The 26725-nt window shown below is 44.2% G+C and overlaps 1 protein-coding gene across 2 annotated transcripts; it reads right to left on the bottom strand.

The window, feature by feature from the left end:
* Positions 1-867: 867 nt before the first annotated feature.
* On the bottom strand, positions 868-24762 carry C7H10orf71 (chromosome 7 C10orf71 homolog). 2 transcript variants are annotated; one of them, XM_034777068.1, is made up of 3 exons: positions 24669-24762; positions 8534-8745; positions 868-6492 (listed from the first exon to the last, which is right to left on the bottom strand). In XM_034777068.1, the coding sequence occupies exon 3, from the start codon at positions 6314-6316 to the stop codon at positions 1730-1732; it is 4587 nt and encodes a 1528-aa protein (XP_034632959.1). In that variant the 5' UTR covers positions 6317-6492; positions 8534-8745; positions 24669-24762; the 3' UTR covers positions 868-1729. The 2 variants fall into 2 exon arrangements, with proteins under 2 accessions (XP_034632959.1, XP_034632958.1); XM_034777067.1 differs by lacking the exon at positions 24669-24762 and adding an exon at positions 24286-24639.
* Between the last annotated feature and the right edge of the window lie 1963 nt (positions 24763-26725).

Here is a 26725-nt window from a genome sequence, read left to right as displayed (position 1 = left end):
CATTAAAATATGCATGAAAAAATAATTTAGGGCCCAATTCAAAGCCCACTGAAATAAACAGAATGATTCCCATAGACCATTGACTCTAAGGGAACTGTATCATAGAATGGGTGCGATGAACGGAGGCATTTGTTGGCTAGTATAGGTTCTGAATGTACAGGTGTGTGTCAGCGATGGGTGAACCTCAGATGGTTTGAAATCCATGCTCAGTTTGGGGAAATATCCAAAAAGTGAAGTTTAATCAAACCCCTTTGGTCTATGTCGTGAGAACAAGCTCTCTCATGAGAAATCCAGAATTTCCTGGGGCCAGTTATGTTACGCCAAGAACAACCTCTGTCAGACTTATTGTTTATAATTCAACTTTTTGTCTGTTTTTCTTCAACTATAGACAAAAGTCCTGATTCTCCTCTTGCTTACTCAATTGTAAATCAAGAGAAAGTCTACTGGAGACAACTGAGTTATTCTGGTGTAAGAGGAGAATCAGGCCTGAAGTTATTCTTCCATAGAGCTTTTACTTTTACATTTCCTTTGGGGAGGACAAAATGAAAGGGCGAAGGATAAAAAAAGAAACCAGTGCACAGAATAGAGACATTTATAAGCAGACATATTGCTGTGTATTATACTTGTGCCATCTTGTCCCCATGCATTTCTGATTATGCAGATCTTTGACAAGGTATCATCCAGTATATGATGAAAAAAAAGGAGCTTAAAAAAGGGTGGTACAAATTTGATACAGATCTTTCAAAAAAAGTGATGATCAAAATAAGTTGCTTGCTTACTGCACTTCCTAGAAATTACTAACTTGGCTGTTCCTTGTCATTTTTTAAAATCACAGAATGCACCAGTCCAAAATAAAGCACAACTAAACATTTCTCACTTTTTTTAAAGTTCGCTTTGTGTTTCACTAGAGCTTGGTAAGAAAAAGAAAAGCATCTGAAATACAATGATCCAAAGTTTTCCCATTCTAACAAAACATATTGCAACTGCATCTCTTTCAGTTTTGCTCCTTGGTGGACTATTTCCAGGCCAAGTTTCAATCTGTAGTAACTCCTGAGACGGTGGGTGAATATATGGAAATATTCATCAATCTTAAAATGCTAGCAGCACTTTAGCGGGCATCCACAGGTATATTAGAAGAGTAGAGCTGCTGCTTTTACTTTTCAGTGTTTTGATTTGCTTTCAATTCAGGTGCTGTTTTGTATATCCAATATACAATAATGTAGTCATTAAATTCTGACTTTTCAGTGAACACAAAAAGGTGACTCTCTGTCAAGTATATCTGATATTCACAGCCCAATAGAGTAATAGTGAAGAGTCTTAACTAGAGTTGCCATCTGTTCTGTTCTGAGACTGTTCTACTCAGCACTCTTACTCTCTGTCACCTGTCACACAGTACCATTCCAAGCACTGGACAAGATCACCTCCAATTTTGCCATCTTTGCAACCCTAGTGGCAAAGCAACAGCGGTAGCAGCAGCAGTGGGTGGTTTCCTACCATCAGATTTGGATTTTGCCAGCATTGCCCCTTTGTTTTATTGATAAGCCGGGGGCTCACCCCAACAGCAAATTTCTTCACAGTGACACCTCTCCCCTTTGAAGATACAAGCCTTCATTTTCTCTCTCACCCAAACCAAGCCACAACAAGATTCAGACTTTTAGTGTTTACAAATATCAAATGTGAGTCTGTGTCTGAATATATTTATATTTCAAATAATTTATCATTTCAGTTCTTAAGATATCCCTTCGACAGCAAAATCCTCTAAATCACTGATTGAAATGATGTCCATGTTTGTAGCTGGACTCGTGTCTTTTGTACAATTACACTGAATTTCCTCAGCTTGTTGACTGTAAGAGTCAGATACAGGTTCAATATAGGGTTGACTCTCTGGCGATTGAGCATCTCTGCCGTCTTGCTGCCAGTCTTCAGCTGCTTCTGCTGGTGCTCCTGGTACTTTCTGCATTAGTGAAAGAGGTTCAGAGAGTGGGGAAACTGATCTCATAGTTGTCACAGGTAAAGGTAGTACACTAGGGTACAATACACAAGGAGAATTTAAATTTTCCAAAGAGGTGGTTCGGTGTAAGCCCCTTTCTGAGGAACGGATAGGTACTTGGATGTATTTGCCAGTTTCTGGCTCATAAAAGGTCTTGAAATGAACTTGACCGGATAGATCGACAACGAAGTACTGCCCTGAGTCAGGATCTTGAAGGAGTTTACGCTGAGTTGCAGGTAAAAAGGGTGTGGGGCTTACTGACTGGGCACCTTTGAGTCTCACCATGCTAGATTCTGTAGGAGGGAAAGGCGAATGGGACACAGGAGATGGTGGAGAATGGATCAGGGTTAAGGGGGATAATGGAATCTGTCCAGAATGGGACAGCTTTCTCACAACAGTATCTGTGTGCTCTGTTTGAAGGTTCTTCTTCTGTGCCTCTATCTTTTTTCTCTTGTTTGCCAGCTTTTTTGCTCGCCGCAGGGCCTTTTCGCTTTTTGGTGGCACAGCAGGTGGCTTGCCCAGCGGTTTCTCCATACAACTCTGTGCTCTCTCATTTGTCATTCTAGAATCGCTGGTGTCCTCAGCGAGCAGGCTCCTCTGCGTTGAATCGAGTATTTCCTCTTCCGAAATATCAGCATTGTTCTTTGTTACCAAATTCAACAAAGTGGAATTTGTAATATCCTCTGCCTTCGTTACACTGGAACTGGCAATTTTCTCTGACAATGGACTAGTAACAGCTGAGCACGTAATGCTGTCTGACCTTGGGCTCGTTACAATGGTACATGCAAGATCGTCTAACACAGCAGGTGTTTCTTCCAAGTGTCTGATGTCTCTTGAAATGTCACTGGTTACAGGACAATACACGTAGTTCTCTAATATCGAGCTTATTGCTGGAGAATTTATCTCCCTAGTGATTATTTTTTTCGCACATGATCCACCTCTCCGATTAGACAAAAGATAATTCTTAAAATAATTTGTCTTCTCTTCTGAAGGGGAGCCCAATTTGTTTTGTGCTGAGCTAACTCCTAAAGCTGATTTTGACCGTGCTAAGTAGTGCTTCACCTTTCCAACCGTGGGCTTCTCTTTGCTGTGGCGAACACTTTCCTCATTACTTTTCCCAACTTTATTTAATAAAGTAGGAGTCACTTCATTATCTTCCCTTGATGCCCGTAATGAAAAACTCTCTACATCTTCTGAAAGGGTGGGCTTCCATATTAGTTTGGTGTTATCTGCCCCTTGAAAGCCCATGCCAGCTGGAATAGATCCCAGTGCATTGGCATCCTCATTTCTCATTAGTGCATCTTCTCTTGCATCCTGTTCTTTTATGTTTCTTGATAATGACCGGTCAATCTCTTGAATGCTAGGTGTACCTTGGCCCTGCCTGTAAAGCTGCTTGTCCTTGTCTACAGTAGCTTCCAATCTGCTTTCTGTCTCCCTGTAACTAATACTGACTGTGTCTTCTGAGGACAGGGACCTAAGCAGAGGCAGCTTGACTGCCTTTATCACAGGAGATGATTTGAATGTGTTGTCTTTAATCAGAAACAGACTGGGTTTGAATGAATTTGAAGAAAGTGGTGATGCTGGCTCTTCTGACTGGGAGGTGGAAGCATCCTTGTTGCCTTCTGCTGCAGAATTCATATTACTGACCTCTTCCTTCTTCTCACTCATCAATCTCTCTTCTGCCATGCTCTCGCTCTCACCCTGTGCCACCTTTCCCTCACGCTTTTCTTCTGTGCTAGTGTCACAGTTACTAAAAGCATAATACTGCAACTCCTCTTTCCCTACTGGTTTCCCTTTCCCTTTACTACTTTGCTTGTCATCTACATTCATTTTACTCCTACTCCTCTGACTTTCCTCAAGGCATGCTTTTTGAAACAGCTGAATCAGTGAAAAGGGCTCCCCCTGAAATGGCTGATCTACTGTGGTCACAAAAGAGTATTCAGAAGAACTACTGCTGCTTTTGCCTTTATTTTCATTGCTACTTCTTACACTGGTTTGATTTGCATTGTAAGGCGCACCATCTTCTGCTGGTGAAAGAAGTTTTGGGGGTATTTTAGGGTCATCATTTCCATTCCGGCTTTCAGCATCTCTCTCACTTTCGTGGCCTTGTACACTGGAATTATAGATTTGCATTTGCTGCGCAGATTTTGCATCTGCATTGTCTCTACTGTAGCCTTTCAGTGAAGGATAATGTCGACTTTTCCTTAAACCGTGTTTGTTTGACTGGTGTCCAGAGATAGACACATTTTCACTGTTCTCAGTGTCTTTCAATAGATCTTTGTTTTTTGAATCATCCTGTTGCAAATTGTCCTGATTTTGGTAAAATGAAGTATCTACTGTTACTTGGGGTGAACTTAAAGATAGGTAATTATCTGTGAAGTGTCCCTCTAAATCACTTTTATTGTCCTTTTCCTGGATACAGTCAGTTTGTACAAAAGGTCCATGGCTTAATTCATCTCTCTCTGCAAGCTCTAAGCTACTTTCTTCTAGAAAAGTGGACACTGTAGCATTCATTTTTACACTTTCTTGTTTCATGTTTTCCTTAGTCTTATTTTTCTCTTTTAAGAGAGGAGAGGGACTATACATGCTTTTAACACGTTTTCGAACATCTTTCAGGTTGAATAATAAACTTGGTGCTTTAGACTTGTAATTATCGCGAGATTGATAATCACTAAATCCACTTCCCTCATGTTCTTTCGTTGCTACAATGTCAGGTATTGGTGGTGTCACCAGCGCTGGTTGATTTTCTGTCTCTTGTTTTAATGGTATAATTGGTGTTAAAAGTTTTGTGATGTTGAAAGAGGGGCTAATGGATTTAGGGGAGTTTACCTGGTTATCTACTGCAGTTATGTCAGCAAAAGGTTCAACACCATATGGCTTTTTATAAAAAGAGAATTCTTCTCCAATGAGCTGTAACTTTTCATTTGAACTCTCCTGTGCTTTTGCCGCTACCCCTTTTATATTCCTCTGTTTCCTCCATGGTGGACAGATATAGTCCAATTCAGGCTTGGTTGCCTTCTTCTGAGTGCAAGTGACTTGGGACACAGACGGTGGTGGAGCAGGGGGCTTGGATACAGGTGATGTGGGGGAAGCAGGGGTCAGGGACATGGGTGCTAGGGGTGGACCAGAGACCTGGGGTACAGATGTTGATGGGCCAGAGACCTGGGGTACAGGTGCTGGTGGAATAGGAACCTGAAACTCAGCTGCTGGAGGGACAGGGTGTACAGGTATTAGTGGGCCAAGGACCTGAGGTACAGTTGCTGGTGGGACATGGTCCTGGAATTCAGTTGTGGGGGGAAATAGATCCATTAGAAAATCCTTTTCCTGAATTCTAGCACCTATGACCATTCTGGGTGGTGGTTTATGTTCAGATGTGTAGGATTGTTTAACCAATGGTGTTTCTTCAAAGCTTGTAATATCCTCCTTTTTTGGTATAAGATCTGCAAATTCCTCTTTTTCACTCAGTTTATTATGATGGTCATTCCATGATTTAAAAGCACTGTTCTCGCTGTGAAGAAAATTGCCCTTTTTGGCTGGCTCTTTAACTTTCCCACGCCTGTTTTTGACTGTCTTTTTAGAAGAGCTGGTGAGATTTGCCTTAAATATGTTTGAAGTGTCCATCCATGCAGGATGATAACCATCCGGACCACAATAGCCCCCATCAGTTTTATTATGTCTTTTCTGGACCTCGTGTTTGTCACTGAGCCAGTGGTTATCTCGACACACATCAGAAAAGTGGGAAAGTTCCCTTTGGATATTTAAAATTGCTGTGTCATCCCAGAAAGCCATGTCATTTCCATGAATTAATTTGCATTTTTGAGAACTATTTTTAACTGGCTGTTTGACTGCTCCCAGGGAACCTTCAGGACATTGGTTTTCAGTCTTATCAAATGTCTTAATCAAACAGGACACTTTGGAGGCATGTTTGTTTTTCCTTGGACCAGATACTGGCAAATTTGGCTTTTTCCTTTCCACGGTGCTGTTTTTAGCAACTTTTTTCTCTTCTTGAACACGTTTTGGTAACTGCTGGAATGTTGAAGCCCGTGTTGTATGCTCGTTGTTTTTCGATGATAACTTATTGCAGATATTACTTTTCTTGATGGCATGGTTTAGTGTTCCTTGGTGAATTTTACTAGAGAATTGGTGGGTGATTTCCGGTGAAATGACAAGCTCCAATTCCTTGTCAGATGCTTCAAGTTCTGCCACGCACAAACTCTTGAATGCTCGGTCTGTGAGGCTACATACCTCTCTGTCTGTGTCATCCAGGAGGCTCCCTATACTAGAGGAGTCACTAAGTCCATCCATGTGTTTCTTATTTCCCTGCATTGTCCTTGTGAGTCATGAATAAATTATCCCAAGCATTAATTGCATATGTCAAATAGGTAGAAGATTCTGTTGGATATTCCCAACCGTTTGCAATGTTTTCTCCTAGAATTCTTCTTCCAGAACGTATTGCTTTACATTAATTCACCTTATGGAATCACAAAACGGGAGTTTCTCCTCTGCAAAACCAACAGACATGAAAATACAAATGAGCGTACACTGTACAATCATCCTGTTCTACATACAGCATCTTCCATTAATTTGATCCTATATTTAATCAAATCAAAATCTCAGGAATCAAATAATTAGTGTTTAAAAATACTCTTATGTTGGTCACCTTAAATGAGTATCGCTGGATAATTCAATCACTGGAAGGTGCCATTGAATTCGTAAGAAAGACGGGGTTTCGATTCAGCAAAGCACTTAAAACCCATTGATTTAAATGGGACTTAAGCACATACTTAAAGTTAAGCATGTGCTTAAGTGCTTTGCTGAACAGGGGCCAATGCTTTTACATGAGAAGAAAAGAGACAGTTGTAGGTTTAACACATGTAAGCAGACTGAAGTAATCTCTACTCACCCCTAACTGGTATGAAAGCTACAAACTGCTTTGTCTTCAGTAGGATTTTACCACTTGTTAGTTAACAAATATTAAATAATACATGGTAAGACTATTAATTTTTCCTACAGTGAACACACCCTATAGAGACCTGTAATAATCAAAGATTGAGTAAAATCTAGATGTTATAGGCCGAGATTTCAAAAAATGTGATCCCATAGTTAGGATCCTAATAAATGGCTAGATTTTCAAAAGAACTGAGCACCCAACTGTTCCCATTGATTTCAGGGGTTTATTTGATCATTTGACCACTTATTTAGGTGCTTAAACATGAAGGTTCAGGGTTTCAAGCTACACAGAGCCCTTCTTCAGTTCTCACTCCGCTTCCTTCCCCAGCCCTGAAGTAGAGCTTTCTGTAGCTCAAAAGCTTGTACCTTCCACGAACAGAAGTTAGACCAATAAAAGATATTCCCTCACCTACCTTATCTCTATTCTATTCAGGTTCTTGTACCAACTCAGCCCTCTGGTAAATGACATCAATAGAGTTGCACCTGCTCTCACCAAGATCACACTTGGTCTTTTAGGATGTATTTATCCCGAGCATAAATCCACTTGAGTAAGCAGAGTTACACCAGAGATAAATTTAGTCCATTGTGTATTAACAAATCCCAGGCAAATGCTCTTGCCACAACATATTTTCACCAAGTATGTTAGAACGCAGTGGATCTGGTATCTTGAAATTGAGGAGACTGCTAATATCAGCATAGCCAGCAGAAGGCAGGACAGCCTAGGGGGATACCATTAGACCCACTAAAGGAGCACAAGCAACAGTTGTTCTCAATTTCCCGAAGGGACAATAACAAAAGCAATAATTGTTAATAGTTCAGTCAGAGGATGTCTGGGCCTCCCATTAATCCACTGGCATTATGCAAGTTAAGGGCCACATTGTAACAGCTTTTGGCCCCTCTACAGCAGCCTGCTGGGATGGACCAGGGCTTGTTGGGGAGCATGCTGGACCCGGTGGCGGGCTGGTGTGGCTCCACTCTACTTCCAATGCAGAGCTGAGTTTTATAGGCACAGTACAGCCCTAAACTATTTTTGATTCTCCCTGTATATATATTCAATAGCATGAGCCAGGCTGTTGAATAAAATGCCCATCATAGACCTGAGATATGAAATCTGGATCCAGATCTGAACTCCCCCTATGTTTTGATTCAGGGTTCCTGTTTGGCCCAGCTCTCCTGTAAGGAGGTCTCCTGTAGAAATGTCTTGACAGCTGTATGCTGAGATTTCAGTAAACTCCCAAACACAGCTCGGGGTGGCCCATATCAGAGATATTTGAGGGAACAGTCTTGCTCAGATGGGTTATTCAGATTTAGTTCTTTCTTCAGATTTAACACTTCTTACTTCTCACATTAAAAACTCAGCCAACCTTTTCCTAGACTCACCTGGCTATAGTGGAACCTGATTCTGTCTGGATCTACTCCTGATTTACTCCAGAATAAGACCACACTCAGGCCCAATACTTACTGATACTCCATTTCCCTCTGTCTAGGATTTTTCTGACGTGGCTTAACCTTCCTATCCCAGCATAAATTATGTTCAGCCAAAACAAAGAGAACATAAATGACATTCCATCCCATTCTTGCTGGGGCTCTTACCTGTTATGAGAGTGGATACTGCAGGCACAAACCTCTTGTGTAATTTTGTCATCCGTGCTTGGGTGTATTTAGAACTTCCTCTCATGCTTGCATTTGGCCTCATTGCTGCCCATCTTTAGTGAGGAGTTAAAAATAGTTCAATGAAGTAGATTTGGCAGAAGTGGTGTTGTAATATGTTTTCGACCTTCAGCATTTTTGGCCTCTAGTGAACTCTGCAATTCAAAAACAAATTCATTTGTTTGTGTGAGCTGAATTAGGTATGACTGGCTCATGTATTGGAGCTATTCATTCATACATTCACCCTGTAATAACCATTTTAGTGGCCAATTGCAGACTGTCACTGCTGCTCTGTAATTCTCAATTTAGCTCAGTTTTATCCATAATCTGCACAATTTGCAATGCACTCTGCGCTGCAATAATTTCGCTTTGCTCACTTTTTCAGCTCTCAGTGGAAGTTACCTAAGTGCCTTTTGAGGATCTGGACCTTAATCCTTAATGCACTCAAGACAACAGGCTTAATTATTCCATACTGGTTCCTCTGTGCCCTCAGCTTAACACCCCAGTGTAGTCTGCTTTCCCTTGCTGGTTCTTGGCCCAGTGCACCAGTTGGGGAGATAGGTCATATTGGCAGCCTAATCGAAGGGGAGAGATGTTTTATTCAACAGGAAGGCAGGGAGCTAATACCAGTCCCCTCAGTCTCCCAGCAGCAAGAAACTACTTCTCCCCAGCCCTGTACTCTCCAACTCATGAGAAAAATCCTTGGAAATTAGCCAGATATTAAATGCAGAAGAATTAAAGTAAATTATGTCTGTCCAGCCAAATTTAGAGAGACAAGGTGGGTGAGGTAATATCTTTTACTGGATCTTTATTTCACTGAGAAAAGTTGGTCCAATAAAAGATATTACCTCATCCACCTTGTCTTTCTAATATCCTGGGACCAACACAGTTACAACAACACTGCATACAGCCAAATTTAGTTCATTTTAAAACACAACAGTATTTCATGTATTTTTGCCAGGAGAATCTGGTATTCGCCCAGACAGCTGACAGAAAGGAAACTGCAGGGGGAAAATGTTGAGTGCTATGAACGTGCACTACAAGCTTATTTTTTTTAAAACAGCCACCAGGAAAGCTACTGAGGGCTGGGTTCGACACCTCAGGGTAGTAGGGTAGGGAGCCTTTTATCTTTAGGCTGCTCATCTGATGGCAGCCCAAGTTGATGAAAGCCAGGAATTGTTACCGTGTGCTTGGCATTTTGGTAGTCTATGAATAGATGAGGGTTAGTCCAGTTCCACCCTTCTACACTCAGGGTATGTCTACACTACAATTAGACACCCTTGGCTGGCCCATGCCAGTTGACTCAGGCTCACGGGGCTTGGGCTAAGGGCCTGTTTAATTGTGGTGTAGACTTTCAGGCTTGGGCTGGAACCCAGGCTGTAGGACTCTGCGAGGTTGGAGGGTCCCAGAGCTTGACCTGTGGCCCAAATGTCTACACTGCAGTTAAACAGCCCCATCCCTGAGAGCCCACGTCAGCTGGCATGGGCCATCCAAGGGTGTCTAATTGCAGTGTAGATGGATCCTACGTGGCAGTTGAAGCAGAGAGCAGTGACTGAATGAGCTGTGGTCACTGAGTGCTCCTCCCTCTCCAAAGGGTGGTCCTTTGTGCCTAGAGCCAAGACACTTAAAAGAGGAGTGATGTATGGGGAAAACATGCTGCTGTTTCCAGTGCTGCCCCTCTGCTGTAGAGAACCCAGAGAATTTCAGGCACATTTTAGTTAAATACGAACAGACTGAACTTTCCAACATGGATTAATATTCACCAGAAAGGATAAGCAAAGATCAGAAAGAGAAAACAGTACAGATTCCGTATTAGAGTTGGGGTCAAGCCTCAGATAGCGAATCCAGATCTGCACATTCCCAGAGCATTCAGATCCAAGGTTCTGGTTCAGCCCATTATAGAGATGGGACCAACTGGGAAGTTTGGATCTGGATCTAGATCCAAACTTCACCCAAGTTCAGCCACGTCCGGATCTGGTGCTTTGATTTCAGGCCCGTATCTATTCAATATCTACCTGCCTGGTTTGGCTCATGTGCTTTTTTGCCACTGTTGGCTTTGGCAAAAAAGACAATATTCATTACCAATGCACAAGCAACAGAAGAGAAAGTCTTGACCTTTTAAGACCTTTCAGAGAATAAGCCATCTACCTGGAAAGAACAGCAGCTAACTACTGTTAGAAAAAGCACCGAAACTGGATTTAACCATTAGCAGGCCTGGCACTGGGATGAAGAACCTAGCAACTAGACTAAAACAGGCTCAGAAAACCTTTATGTGGGCTCTACCTGATAGACTCTCCTGATCATGGATACACACTCTCCTCAAAACAAAACTAGCCTCACTTTTGGGGAATTTACCAATGCTGAACCCTAGAAACTCTAGAAAGGCTCTTCATCGATGTAATGATGAGCTTCACCAGCAAGTGAACCTACAATGCAGCACCCCAAAGTTGCTGCTCAGTGAGGTGCAAGGTGTTTTCCTCCTTTGTAGTTTCGTTTTAAGGGGAGCATCAATTTAATCTTGACTCAGGGAAAACTCCCACTGACTTCAGTGGGAATGTTGCATGTATAAGGACCTCTAGACTGAGTCCTGTATGGCTGGGGTGGACTAAATACCTGATCTGCTGTTTTTTGGGGCCAGGCTGCCTTTTGGTTGCCGTGAAACACACTTTAAGTGGGCGCACAGGTGGTGTCAAATGTGGGGTGCTCGCTATACAGAAGTGAAGTAATAACAGCGGTAGCAACCGAGTGTTCACACTGGCTCAATCATCATTGCAATGTAACTGAAAGCCCTCTAAAGCGGCAAAACTGAAATAAAGGGTTAAGCATTTTAAGAATACAGTATAATCTGTTAGAGGAACAGAATGTCAGCAACCCAAAGCCACCAGCATGATACAACAGCTGAAATATTGGACAAAGAAGCTGTTTATAACCCACTGAGTAACCTGGTGAAGCCACATTCCTCTACCCTTTCGGACATACATGGCAGCCAGCTGCACCCAGTGAGGCCCTGGAATTACATTTGAAATAGCTGTAAAATTCAGGCGTGGATCAGAATTCAAATTGTTCCATTCAAGGGACTTTGCGTTTGGCCTATGATAGAGGCTGCGGCAAGGGATAAAGTTTGGAGGTGGATTGGCAATACTCTAAAGCACTGAGTTTTCAGTGTAGGCTCGTCTCTGATCTGAAATAATTAAAGCCCTTGTATAAATGTGAATATTTAAGGGAGCTAACTGAAAAAAAGGATGAGTTTCTTTCCTAACGGACTTATCACAGGTTTTCAGTGGAGCTCTTCCATGCCTAGCCTGTTGCGATTAGGAGATAAGGTTACGCAGGCTATTCCTGTTCTGGCAGGGATTGAATGTCAGCTTTTGGGCAGGGGCTAGGTAAGCAGTATACTTGACTGAAGGCTTGTGACATCACCGTTGCTGCAATCTGTGAAGACAGGTTTTTATTTTTCTCCTTAGGGTCGGCGTTTGGTTGAAATGTCGCACCATGATGCATCACTGTGGCATTTTGGCAGGGACTCTGTGTGTTACATTGCAGCCTGTAGTCATCAACCCAGCCTTGCCCTGGGGGGTGGGTATCTTTTTATTTTTATGTGATGATTTTTCCATGTGGCACTTGCTGTATGATATTAGTCTGCAAAGAATCCCAAAATGTGCATCCACAGGGTGAATACTGGGCAAGGTTTATTTAAGGGAGTGCTTTGCTTGCACTTACTACTTCCCCAGAGCCTCTCATCAGAGGATTCCTAAGTTCTTTGTAAGTAGCAATTAATTCTCACACACCCGGGTGAAGCAGATCAGACTCTAATGAACTGGCCATTGCTTGTGCAGACACCCGCACCGCAACCCTCTGTTGGGTGGGAGCAGAACTGCTCCCCCATGTGTCAGAGGTTTCCATTGCTTACAGCTAATGGCTGTTCTCTTTTGGCTCAAGTACCAGTGGCCTGTTTCTTTGGAGCAGGAGGATCAGAGTTCTTCCTGGCAACTGCAGGGATAGTTCCACATGGCCATGCTATTCAGCATGGTGACCACTAGGAAGTCCTGTATGGTCAGTCATTTATTACAGTATCATCATCTTCATTTTGCAGATTGGGAAACTGAGGCATGTGGGCCCAGCTCCTGAAAGCTATTTAGGCACCTAGCCCCCATTGATTTTAGTGGGAGTCAGGCATCTAAATACCTTTTGAGGATCTGGGCCAAAGATGCTTCAGTGGCTTGCTAAAGGTCACCCAGTGAGTCACTGCCAAGGGTTGAGACAAGAACCCAAAGTTTCTGTACATAGAAAAATCATAGACACCTCTACTCTGGCGTGGGAAGTCTCAACCCAACAGTGGGAGAGCTGGGATGCTTGTGGGAATGAAGAGACCCCCCTGAACATAACGGGCCACAGCCTCAGCTCAATCAGAGCGCTGCTCACCACAACAGAGGGTAGGGAATCAAAAGCCATGTTTGTGCTTCCCAATGCCTGGGCTGGCTGGGGACTGGGTCAGCCCACAGTGTAACTTAAGACTGCCTCAGAAGTGTTTTGAAGTAAGCTGGGATCAGATAATAACCACAGGGCATGGGGTGGGGTGTATTTCCTAGCTCAGACATCTCCAGCAATGACAGGCCGAGGCATGGCGGAAGGGTGGGTGCCACATAGACAGGATTCCATCGGCTCTGCAGAGAGAGAATTTCTGGGTGGAGATGACCATAAGGCGCAATATGTGAGCAGGCCTGTACCCTGTCCCGCCCCTTGTGGGGTCATTTTCAGTTATGCAAAGTGAGCACAAAGTGGTTGTCAATGGGAACCAATTGGATTTCTCCAATCTGGGGATGGGAGGGAGTTAGCATGTTGCACCGACATTGCTGAGGTATGTATGACTACACAAGGTGCAAGACCATGGAGAATCAGGTCTGAGGTATTTCAGTGATGCCCTCCAGACCAGAACAAGGATTGTGAATGCAGAGATTGATCAGGGAGGCAATGGCGATGTAAGAACTAGCCCGGGCGCCTTCCAACTACCCAAGTATAGTGTGGTTGAATGTTGCAGTGGGAGATGATTTGGAAAAATCCTGGGCCAAATCCTCAACTGGTATAAATGGATGTAGCTCCATGTCAGCTGAAGATCTGCTCCAACAACAGTATCTTCGACAGCTTGCTCTGGACTGTAGCAGAGGCTCTTCTTGACTTCAAGCCAACTTCTCTTATCAGTTAAACTGGTATAAATCTAGATTAACTATACAGACATCAGAAAAGTTATTTTGGATTTACATTAGTGTAACTGAGAGCAGAATTGGCCCAGTGTGACTCAAACTACATTTATCTCCACGGCCAACTCCCGTGTGTTACTCATAAGAACGTGAGAACAGCCAGACTGGGTCAGACCAATGGTCCATCTAGCCTAATGTCCTGTTTCTGACCGTGGCCACTGCCAGATGCTTCAGAGGGAATGAACAGAACAGGGCAATTTTGAGTTATTCATCCCCTGTCGCCCACTCCCAGCTTCTGGCAGTTGCAGGGTTAGGGACACCCGGAGCATGGGGTTGCATCCCTGCCCATCTTGGCTAATAGCCATTGATACACCCGTCTCCATAAACTTATCTAATTCCTTTTGAACCAGTTATTCTTGTGGTCTTCACAACATCTCTTGGCAACAAGTTCCACAGGTTGACTGTGCGTCCTGCTGCCTATTAATTCCATCGGGTGACCTCTTGTTCTTGTGTTATGTGAAGGGGACGGGCTAAGTAACTGTGATTGTAACATAGTAAAGTTCAACTTCCTTGTAGGGGGAACGTAGCCACGAGGTGGTGTTGTGACTAACATATCGAGCCGAGGGATTTTAAATCTGTCCAGTATTGCTAAACCCCAGAATTTTAAAATCATGAGTCAGACCCCCACCAAAATCATGAGCTTTAAAAAGAAATAATTAAATCATGCTTTTTGGTCACTCTTCTGATTTTTAACAACTCTCCTTACCAATCGTCTGTGACAATTTATGTTGCCAGTTCTTGCAGGTTTATGGTGAGTAAGGCGACTTTGCTCCCCCATGCAGGAGCACTTACTGAGAGCAGGGCACCATTGCACTAGGGACTGGCCCCGCACATAATAAGAAACGGTTCCCGCCCTTCAGGGCAGGTCTACATCGCAAATGGGAGTGAGCCTCCCAGCCTGGGTAGACAGACTTGTGGTAGCGGGGCTGGCCCTAATGCACTGAAGACAGCTGTGTGGACATTGGGGCACTGGCAGAGGCTAAGGCTAGCCACCGAGCTCAAGTCCACCCTACCCCTGGGATCCAAGCTCCAGTGGCTAGCTGAGTCTCTGCCACTGCTGTAAGGGCCACACAGCTCTTTTTAACTCAGTAGCTTAAACCCCACTACCACAAGCCTGTCTGCACAGGTGGGGACACTTGCTTCCAGCTGCAGTGTAGACACACCCTAAGAGCTTAGTGCAAAGCCTGGGGGGTGGGGGAAGTTTGTGATATGGGATCTGCAGCTGGGATTTACTAAACTACTGTCATATAGGGGCCACCAAACCTCCATTAGATGGGAATGGCTTTTGATCCCTGCTGAACTGGGCAGGGTCCAAACAGGTGATCTACGGGTGCAAGCGTTCAGTACTCATTAATAACTCAATAATAAGCTGACACTGTTGGGACTGAGGCTGCTTTCTGGAAAGAAAGGTTTATTACATCAAGTTCTGACCATTGGAGCTGACACCCCCAGGGTGCGCCATTCTCTGCCCCGACAGACAAAAATCTCACACGCTGTTCTTAGGGCTTCTCTGCACTTGAAAGTTAGCATGGATTAAGGGGGCAAGTGCGTGCTAAGTCTGCCACACTCTATTCAGAAAGGGACCGCTCCTGATCGTCAAATGCAAATAATAAAAATGCGACAGTAAAACAAACTGTTAGCACAATATCCAAACCCACTTCTAAATACAAAAGCTTCCCAGTCACTGTACAGACCTCATCTGCTTCAACTACAGCAGTGACTACTGTGTTATTCTCTGCCTGGATGGGCCCATACAGGGAGATGCAACACATGCATTGCCAGTGGGTTACATGTGAGACATCAGTAAAACACTGGGCATTGGGATTTTTGGTTTCTATTCCTGGCTCTTGGAGCAGAATGTGGTCTAGTGGTTGTAGTAGCATGAGTTATACACACACCTAATCTGTCTGACATGCTCCTTTTGAAAGACTGCAAAGTGGATGAGAGTTAGATCTGTTTTATTAAAAACATGGTTTCAACTCCCCGCTCTGCCTGAAGTGACCTTGTGCAAGTCCTCCTTTGTCTTAGCTGTGAATCTGCTGTATAAGTTCCCCTCAAAATATAAAATGTTGACTAATAATACGGGCCCAGAAATATTGACAGCGGTCAGAAGAAAAGTTAGCACTGGAAGTCATGGCTGGAGATCAGTGCATGCTCTGTAGCCCACAGGGCATTGTGATGGGAAGTGCTGCACCCTGGTTTGGTTTCCCAAAATGCACGTGAAGGCTGCAGCTTTTCACATCATCACAAGACTGCCACCAGCAGTGGCCAAAGTCCCATTAGTCAGGATAAATTAAAGAGAGATGGCAACACTGCTTATGAGGAAGTTTGAGTGTGACGTGAAAGATAAGCATAATTCTCATGTCTCCTGTGGCACCTAATCCACAGAGGAGGTGGGTCTATACAGCCCCATGCTATTGAGCCAGGCTATTTAGCCCAAGTGGTAGAGGTTGGTGCCATAGTGTATTTAGCACCCCTTGAATGTCCCTCAATGAAGGAAATCCTAGCAAGTGGCCTTTTTCGTTCGGAAGGAGGAAAAGATTTGCTTGCAACACAATGCATGTTACAGGGAAAGCTTTTTTGCTCCTTCTGTTTATGCCAGCCCAGAACCGGTGCCCTGCCCATCGCCTTTGAAGCAAGTAAGATCCTATGAAGTGCAAAAATGAAGTGGCAAAACCAGTGTGCGGAACATGGCAAGGTACAGGGCAGGAAGGCAGAGAGCAGAGCATCAGGGTCCTACAGAGCCACAGGACAGGGGCTGTGTGCACTGCTCTGTGACTGACACAAGCAAATGATATTTAAGCATTAGAGACTGAAGAGCAGGGCATTTCTTGCTATTAAATAACTAACTGGAGGAGGGGTACGCCATGGTGGATCTCTGCAGTGGCATAGGGTAATGGAGAGCCACTGAGTTCCATGTGATCCCTAGGATCAGAGTTGACAGCACAGCCTAGAAATCCACAGGTCAGTATTATCTTGTATAGAGACATCCTTTTGGCTCTGCAGGGGGATGATCCCACAGAGACCAGGATTCGTAGATTCCCAGGCCAGGAGGGGCCACTGGGATCATCTAGTCTGACCTCCTGTATAACCCAGACCAGAGAACTGCCCCCCAATAATTCCTAGAGCAGGAAAAAAATCCAACCATGATTTACAAATTGTCCATGATTGAGAATCCACCACCACCCTGGGTAAGTTGAGGATTCCCCTCAGTTCTGTCCTTCTCTGAAACAGCAGATTCATGCTCCACCCTCAAGCCTGTGGAAGAGCTTCCCCAGAGTCAGATGCGTGGGTTCAAACCTCCTTTCTAGTGACAAAATTTAGGCTGAAGCAGCAGGTTTTCATCTCCTGTCTTCCCCTCTTCCGTAAAAGGAAAAGGATGAAATTTCCCAGAGAAAGAACGGAGGAAAGCAAAAGATCCCAGAGCAGAGTGCTAGCATGGTCTGCAGTAGGTCAAAAGACACAAAATCCACAGCAGAAGGCGCTGGAGCTAGACATGAGTGGAAAACAAGTTCCCACGGAGAGGGAAGTGACGAAAGAAAGAAATAGGGCTTGGAAGCAAAGGTAGATAGAGGCCCAGAAGCAGAGATAGAGAAGGCCCTGGAAGGAGAGACCCAGACAGGCAGAGTGACAGCTGCAGTCATGGGGAGACTGCAATGCTATTGAACTCTGGAAAGTGAGAAGCAGAGGACGGAGACCCTGTGGCACTTTCCCCTGTCGCTTACACAAGAGTATCTGCAGCAATCACCTGACCTTGGTAGATTTATCCATCCTGGGCGGGGAATATAAGACTGACATCCACCTGAGCCTGACCGCATACACCTCCGCCCTCTCCTCCTTCAAGTCCATCCTTAGGTCAGTGAAGTGTCTGAACTCCAGTCCACCCCAGAAGGAAGTTCAGACCCACCCACGCACAAACACAACCTGAGGAACTAACAAGATGCAGTGGCGTCAGTCGAGGGAAGCACTGGGGAGGGTGAATGTGGCCCCCCTCGAGGTTTTTGCTCTTGATCAAAGTTTCGTAGGTCATGGAGTTAGGGCCCAACCGCCATTGCCCGACCGCTGTTAAGCTGTGGTCCTGTACTAAATCAGTATAGCTGCTGCCCGAGCAGGCCAGAGCATCACTCCTGCTGTGGTGGTCACAACGCTACTGAATTTTGGCCCAGCCACCACTCTGTCCAGACCAAATTGCCCAATGGTGTGCGGCCTGGGGAGTCTGTTCCAGTATGTCAGAGTACGGGGGCATCTTCTGAGAACTTGACTCCCGGCCACCCCGGCTCATGACTGTGTGGTAAGAGAGAGAGGAGACTGCCTAGTCAAGAAAGACTAGGGTCCCTGCGGGGGGCAGGCAGGGACTAGAACAGCGTCTGTGCTGGTGGGGGTTGGGACCAGAATTTGCTACCCTCACTCAGAAATATCTGAATTGGCACCATTGACCAGACATGTGCTGCAATCACTTGGTTTTTGCTGGCTCCCCCTCTTTGTCTCTACTTTGCACTTTTTGATTGTTGAAGTTGGGTACTTTGTTGCCCTTATTTTTCTTGGGGAGAGGAAAAATCATATTTCTGGATCCTCTAAGGTGTTGAGTGCAGCCAATACATTTCTAAGTACATTTAGCTCCTACTGCAGGGCTGTGTCTAATATTTCCAAGGAAACATTTTGGATGAGTCTAGGATGATTTGTGAACCATACAGAACTTTCTAAAGATCCTGTGAAATCCAGAAATCCAGAACATCGCTTCATACAAAATGCATCCTGGAAAAACATACCCTATCTGCGAATAGGAAGTCTGGCTTGTCAGACAGGTGTGAGTGATGCATCAGAAAATGTCTCAGCAGCACAATCATAAACCATCGAACATCCTTCTTAAACAGGCACTAGGTGCAGCACTTCCAGGCCACGTCCTACACACCAGGTCAGATTCTAGCTTGACCTGCATCCCCTGCAACTTCATTGGGCTCAGGGGAATATAAATCCGTGGAGAATTAGGCCATAAGCAGATAAAAACCAAGAACCAGTTTCTCCAAATCCTGCCCCTCTTTATGCACTTATGGGATAGAGACTCAGTTATTACTCAAACCCAGGGTAAGGCCTGATAGAAACTGAGGGCCGAATTCTTCCTTTATTCTAGATTCACACCTGTGTAATTTCATCAACTCCACTGGACTTATGGCAGAGTTACAGCAAGGTACGTGGGAGCAGAATTTGAGCCTGAGTAGAGGCCTTGGGATTTGAGTCATTACTAATAACCAGTGTCAGAAAAAAAGCAACTAAACTTTAGGCCTTTTACGGTTAGTCTGGATCTGACTCACTATTTCTTGTTCTCCAGTGATTCTGCATTTCCATGCACCCCATGCTCAGCGCTAGTTAACACCAGTACAGACATAATCATAGAACTTAAGGCCAGACGGGACAATCATATCATCCAGTCTGACCTCCTGTCTATCACAGGCCACCGACACCACCCTGCACCCACACACTAGCCCAACAACTGAAATTAGACCGAGAGCTGAGCTGAGAACTGGCAGGGCAAACAGCTCAGACCTGATAGGGATACATGGCTGGGAGATTCAATTTCCAAGGTTTCTTGCGCATGCTGCAGGAATACAGCTATTTCATACTGACTCCCTGCTGTAGCCATCAAAGCTCAGTAGATTAGTCCCTGTCACAAGTGTTTTGCCAACCAAGTGGGGGGAGGGTGGGGAAGGAACTAAAGCTTCATATACATGCGTGTGTGATCCAAAATACAAAGGAATCAATTTGACATAATAATATCTTCCCTATGATTATATCCTGCTTCTCAGAATTTGTCCCCTGCCTCTTCTGTAATCATATGAAATGAGTACAGAACCAGTCTAGTGGAGGACAGGGCCCCATCTGCCTACATAGCACTGGAGATGTGTGTGGAACAGGTGCTCAACCATGAAATAACCTTGAGAGGACAGGACACAAGGCCTTTTCTCTTTCTCTCTCTCTTTTATTGTCTCTTTCTTGAGGCATCTGTGATCTTGGATTCTCTTTCTCTTAATGAGCAACCCACCGGCGGCCCCCTTCTGAATGACCTGTTTCCTCTTTGGCTGCGTTTGACATGGGCCTCTTTCTGGGTGATGGTTGATGGGCTCCTAGGATTTACTGTTCCACTTTGGGAACCAGATTTGATTATTTGTTCTCAGCACTGTTGTGCCTATGTCCTAGTTTCTGTGCTCTGTTTTAAGGCAGCGCTCTGAGACCTTGACAGTCGGTTGCTTATGATTATAGAGATTTATTATAACAACAAAGAAAAATGACAAGCATCTAGTTCTATCCAGAATCTAGTCCTGCTCATAGATGAGTTTTGTTGTCACCCATCCTGTATACCGCATAACTCGCTGTCGCCTCGGTAAGGCCAATTCCTTCTCTGTGCATCCGTTGCCACAGCAGGTGTTTTGCTCACTGGAGAGGTTCCAGAAATCCAGGGTCAAACGTGGACTTTTGGAGCTCCCCAGCAAGACATAAATGTAAGATACTCATTCTCTCATTTTATCCTCCTTCCCTATTTCCCAGATCCCCTCACTCCTTGCTCTCCTATCTGCCTGGCTGAGAGGATGGAAAAGGCCTTAAACCAGGTTGTTTCCCAGAGGTGTGCTTGACTAACTGCTGGGCACTGTGTGTTGCTAACAGCACCGCCCAGTGCAAACAGGCAGCAGCAGACTCCACGGTCCTGCTGAGCAGAGGGTCGCCCTCCAGTCAGGACCCTTTTGGGCCCAGGAATTGCTGGGCCCCAAAGGCCCACTCTACTACCTATGTGCACATCTCTACATGCAATTCAAAGGCACACTCAAGAACTCAGACCACGTAGATAAATGAAATTACTTCTCAATCCAACCGTTTTGTGGAAACATAACATAAATCCTAAATCATTCCACAATGGCTCAAGCAAAAGGATTGACAGATTTGCCCAGATAACAGTTACAGGAGCTGGTCCATTCTCCACTAAAATCCCAAGCCTTCCCTAACAAAAATCAATAGCAAAACTCCCATTATTTTCCATAGGTGCAGGATCAGTTCTATGTTTTTCCTTGGCATGATGCAGTATGCATATGTACGCTACTTTGTGTGGATGCTACATCATGTTGTGTGGCATTTCTTCCTAGATCGTGCATTGGAACACAATGTCTTGTACAGTGGGAAAAAAAACAAGGGCATGGCACACAGCTGAAATATACCATGGCCAGGGCAAAGTGGGACATCAAAATGAGCTAATTTGGATGCAATCTAAAATAAAGCTGATACCAAAGCAGAACTGACTGTCAGGTATGGCAACCCATGTGTGATCCAACTAAAGCTGATGACAGAGGCAGAGCTGGAGAGGCAGGATCTACAGTAGCTGTGAACTGGCAGATTCTGCTGTTTGCTGACTCCACACATTAATTTGATGCATGGCCAGAGTTAATCTTGTTAAGCTTCTTTAGAGACTTTTCTAACAAATTAAAGGGCTTTTCCCCCCATCTAAGTGCAGAACATAAGATATGAAGTTTGCAAGCATTGTTCTGATCCAAATCTCTAGTACATTGTTCCAAATAGCTCCAGAAGTAACACTCGAGAGCACGCACAAGGCAAGGAAAAGGACGGGGGGGTGATGTAAAGGAAGCGCTGCTGGGATGTAGCTAGGTGAGAGACTTGGAAATGAGTCTGCACCACCGCCCGGCCTCTTCTATTTGTGGCTAAATTACTTGGATTCCATCACTGCATAATTTAGATTAATCACTCCCAATTAGTGCCTCTGCATACATCACTATTAGCAAGCCCAGGAGACAGGCAACAGGGAACTCAGTTAAAGAAACACACCCCATGTCCAACCATGACCATGTGGGAGGACAGCAAGGGGATTCTGAGAGAAGGGGAAGCCATTATTCTAAGTCTAAGGGGAGAGGGCATCCTCTGATGATCTAACGAATGGATTCAAATGGATTCTGGAAGGAAGTAAAGATCTGAACCACTCACTTCATACAGGGCCAGAACTTTATGCAAGTGGCAATCACCCCCAAAACACATGGACACGCAAGCAGCGCACATGAACCTGACAAGTGGCACAACACTCACCATCTGATCTCATCGTACCTAGATACAAATCCTGACAAATGTGCACCAAATCACACAGTTTGCACAAGCCAGTTCATGGCATACAACCAACTTGGGCCAAATGCAGATGGCACAACTTCACTGAAGTAAGTGGAGTTACAACCACTTGCCTCTGGGCAAAGTTTGTCCACCACCAGTGCACAGCTCATACACTCACACCCCAAGATACATGCTCTCGGTTACATATGCCATATGTGTCTGGTAAATATTTCACACACCCGGATCCTGAAACACACACCACCTCACGGCGCAACACACAAACCTTGGAAACCCACAACTTCCTCAAACACCTCTTACAATAGCATACATAGAGGACATGTAAGATACACAAAACTTCACGTGTCATCTTGCATGCAACACTCCACTGCATTATATGCAGAGAACAAAATCCTAAATAGATCAAAAAAACCCAGCAGCTGCATTTGCCTGATCAAGCAACTCCCAATGTATCAATAAACCTGTATAACGTGAACAAACAAAACTGCATTTCAGGCAAGTGGAATTTCTCTGGTTCTGGCTCTGATTTCTTTTTAATCTGCACCCTTGCTCAGCTCTGGTAACACCAGCACAGAAAATCAAATCCCGAGAGCAGACAAGGCAAATAATTCAGAGCAATGGGTGGGAATGAAGGATTAAGGTAATCAATTTCTGGCTCACACTGCAGGGATATAGCTATTTCTTACCCACTCTCCTGCTGGTAATAGCTCACCTTAACTGATCACTCTCGTTATAGTGTATATGGTAACACCCATTGTTCATGTTCTCTGTGTGTATATATACACACACCTTCCTACTGTATTTTCCACTGCATGCATCCGATGAAGTGGGTTTTAGCCCACGAAAGCTTATGCTGAAATAAATTTGTTAGTCTCTAACATGCCACAAGTACTCCTGTTCTTTTTGCAGATACAGACTAACACGGCTGCTACTCTGAAACCAACCACTCTTTGTTGTGGCCTTCAAATTCAGTAGATAAGCCCCTGTTACAAATAGTTTGCGAACCAAGTTGGGAATGGGAGGCATAACGTGTTTACATAATTTGAAAACACTCGGATACCACAGCGACAAACATGGTGGATAGATAGATTTAATTGTGTGTAGTCCAAAATACAACGGGATCAATTTTACCTATCGGTATTTTCTGTAGGCTAAACCTTCAGGTCCTTACTCAGGAGTTTTGGTCTTTGTGCAGATAAAAATCCCATTGACTCAGTCAGGACTAAGAAAAAAAGTATATGGGCTTCAGCGTTTGACCTCATGATTACTACTTCTTTTCCATTCCTTTACACCCCTTCTCTATTTCCCCCATTCTTTCTTTCCAGCCTGTGTCTTGGCAATGGTGGTAAACGAGTGCAGTGTCCCTCTGACCAATACCAGTACAAAATTAAACATCTCAATGGTAAATTCAGCTTCCATAGGCCCAGGGTTTGAATCCTCTTTCCTCCTCAGCTCTCTTAAAGGGCTGTCTAATTATAGACCAATGAACTAAGCATAATCAGTCTGGACTCTCAAGATCCATTTGAATTATTTGGACTTTTCTTTATTTTTTTTGATGATGAGCTTTGCAGCTGGGATAATAAAACACGGTTCCCTACGTTGGCAGATTGAGACATTCCTGCAACAACTGCCCTCCAAAAGCTCATGTCATTTAAGAAATTTTCCAGCGATTACAATTGGATACATGTCATAGTCCTGGTCATTTATATCAGCCCCTTTGCATTGCCTACACATTTGAACTACTTTGCTTTTTCATGAACTCACAGCACGCTCATTGCATAGAATTTTTCCATTTGTCAAAAAAAGGAAAAATCTCCCCCCAAACCGTACACGTATCTCTCCTCCCCCCCCGCCCCGAGTTTTAGAACTCTTGTTTATGCAGTAACCATCTGGAAAACAAAATCCATTTGTATTGCTTAAAGTTGTTTACAGCACAATATACAGTTAAACAACACACTGAAAGAGACATTCATAACAACTTAGTAATCTTTTTAAAGGATCGAGCTAATTTTCCATATAACATTACATTTTATTGCATAAACATTATGCCCATAAAAAATAACAAAAACCCAACAACTTTCCATCTGGAGACTCTAAGGACAATCTTGCATTCTCCAGAGTGGGAGGAGATGGACAAGGGTAACCAAAGAGTCTTTTCACCTCTAATTACTGTAGGAAAAAATATAAATGCTGCTTAATGTTTCTTGTCTGATCAGTTTCACAGCTGATATTCAAGTGCGCACGCGCTCATATACACACACACACACACAGCATCAACATTTCCCTATTTTAAACAGTTCATGTAATTTTGCCCCTTACCTTCTGTGATCCAGTTTCCTGATCAGAAATAGTACAGCATTGTGCTTTCTTCAGTTAAGCCAAAACCTTACCCCACTGTATAGAACAGTTAGCTTACTACTAACACTTCCCATTATTTATATGCTCCAGGATACCCTTTTTAACATGACTCTTTAATCGGAATAAGAATTGAAAACAAAACAAAAAAAAGTAGAGGAGACCAAGCTCTGAGCCCTCACAGACCTGCCTAGTCAGGTGAAATGAAGTGAGCAAGAAATTCAAAGTTACTAAAATGTACTTAAATAGATATCAGGCAAGGGGAAACCAAATGGAGTTCATGCTGGGGAAGAAGCAAACATACGTATTAGAATAACCATGCGGTGTCAAGTAACAGACATACTCACTCATCAGCTATTTTTACATTGCCAGTGGTAATGCTTCAGAGATACTTGGCAGAAAATGTAATGTGATTGGCCGGCCGCTGCCAATGATTCAAACCTTAAAGCATTGCGTTTTTAGGTCTCTAGGTGGTGGGTGAAAATGTTCATTACAGTGATCATTAAAGACAATATCTAAAACATGAGCTCATGAGTAACACATGATTGTTCCAATATGCCAGTTCCGAAATAGCTCATTAGTCATTTCATCATCAGGCCTGGCCAAATGTATCCTGCATTCTTAGTGTAAAGACCCTGCTTTGCTGTCATTGTCATGAGCAGCCATCGTGAGAGGGGCGCTGTCAGGTTGTTCATGAAGAGAATTGCAATAGGGTATTAAATAATAGGGGGAATACGCCAGGAAGTCAGCAAGCTAAGTTTTGGTCTCAGAAATATAAACAACGGGATGTATTCTGAGCAGCGCTGAGTCTGCCCAGCTCCCCACTGAAGTCACTGGGAGCGGTGGCTGCTCAGCAGCAATCTGGACTTGGCACACTTACTGTAGCAAAAATAAGAGGCAGAACCTTCTTGATTACACGCCTGCTCCCACTGAGGTCAACGGCAAAGCTCTCACTGACTTTGCTGGGAGTGGGACTGGGCCCTGGGCTTGTTTGCATTATAAAAAGGTTTTAGCTACAGATGAAATTAACAAGTCACGGCAAGGTGAATAATAATCATAGTAATATAGCACCCTCTGTCTGAGGAACTCAAAACACTCTGCAGGCATTAATGAACTAATCCTTACCATGCAGTAGGTCAGAATCATTACTCCCTTTTAACCCATGGAGAAACTGAGGCATGGATTAGCCAAGACTCATGTTTTCAAAGGTGGCCTTTACTTATGGATACCCAACTTTAGTCAACGAAATGATTCACCCAGAGTCTCTAGTAGTGCCAGGTCTGTGCTTTAACCACTAGACCAGGGGTAGGCAACCTATGGCACGTGTGCCGAAGGCGGCACGTGAGCTGATTTTCAGTGGCACTCACACTGCCCGGGTCCTGGCCACCGGTCCAGGGGGCTCTGCATTTTAATTTAATTTTAAATGAAGCTTCTTAAACATTTTAAAAACCTTATTTATTTTACATGCAACAATAGTTTAGTTATATATTATAGACTTCTAGAAAGAGACCTTCTAAAAATGTTAAAATGTATGACTGGCACGCGAAACCTTAAATTAGAGTGAATAAATGAAGACTCGGCACACAACAGCTGAAAGGTTGCCGACCCCTGAACTAGACCATGTCTCCTATGTAGATTACGGGCCAATTCCAGGTCCTATTTAACTCCATGGCATTTCCCCCTTGTGATGCCAACATGTGGCCTGATATTGCTCATATTTCCAAGTGCTAGTTGCACCCCAGCCCCTGATCACATACACCATGAGAACTGGAGTATGGAAACACCCTCACCTCGTGAGAATTCATGCTTGTTGCAGAATGAGGGTGAAAAGGAGATCTTCCCCTCAGATCTGGGGTGAAATTGAAAGGCAGCCAGGTGACCTTTAGGCACCCACAGACACTGATGAAGGGGAAACTGTCTCTTTCACGCACAGCTCTGAAAAGCTCTGCAATGTCTCTGCTAGAGATAGAAGAGTCACACTGTCTGTGCAGAGAGTCAGGTACAGCCTAGTCTCTGCCAACTGCTGGTGACCCCTCTGTATAGGTGACTGAATCACAGCTGAAAAGGTCCCTGTGGAAATTAACCATGGCCTTCGAGTGCTGGAAGGAGCAGCTGATTGTTTTATGCAAAGGGGATGGCATGTTGTTCAAGTGCAGTGCACTATTGGGAAGAAAAGCAGGAAAAACCCAGGATGGCCTGTTATCTGAAAAAGGCACTGTCAAATTACTGTGGACTAATAAAAATATTATATGCAGGGGTGGCAACTTTGTAGAAATTTTGGTGGTGCCCAGAACATGTACCGCCCCCGCCCCGCAAACTCCACCCTACCTGCCTAAGGCTCTGGGAGGGAGTTTGGGGGGGGGGGGGGGGGGGGGGGGGGGTTTGGATGCTGGGGGCAGGCTGG

Source organism: Trachemys scripta, chromosome 7 (assembly GCF_013100865.1).
Source record: "Trachemys scripta elegans isolate TJP31775 chromosome 7, CAS_Tse_1.0, whole genome shotgun sequence".
Lineage (NCBI taxonomy): Eukaryota > Metazoa > Chordata > Testudines > Emydidae > Trachemys > Trachemys scripta.
The sequence above is the reverse complement of the archived record's forward strand: the minus strand, read 5'-3'. Positions and strand labels throughout refer to the sequence as shown.

Excerpts from the sequence above, each read along its gene's own strand:
- C7H10orf71 (XM_034777068.1), bottom strand. The coding sequence starts at position 6,316 with ATGCAGGGAAATAAGAAACACATGGATGGACTTAGTGACTCCTCTAGT.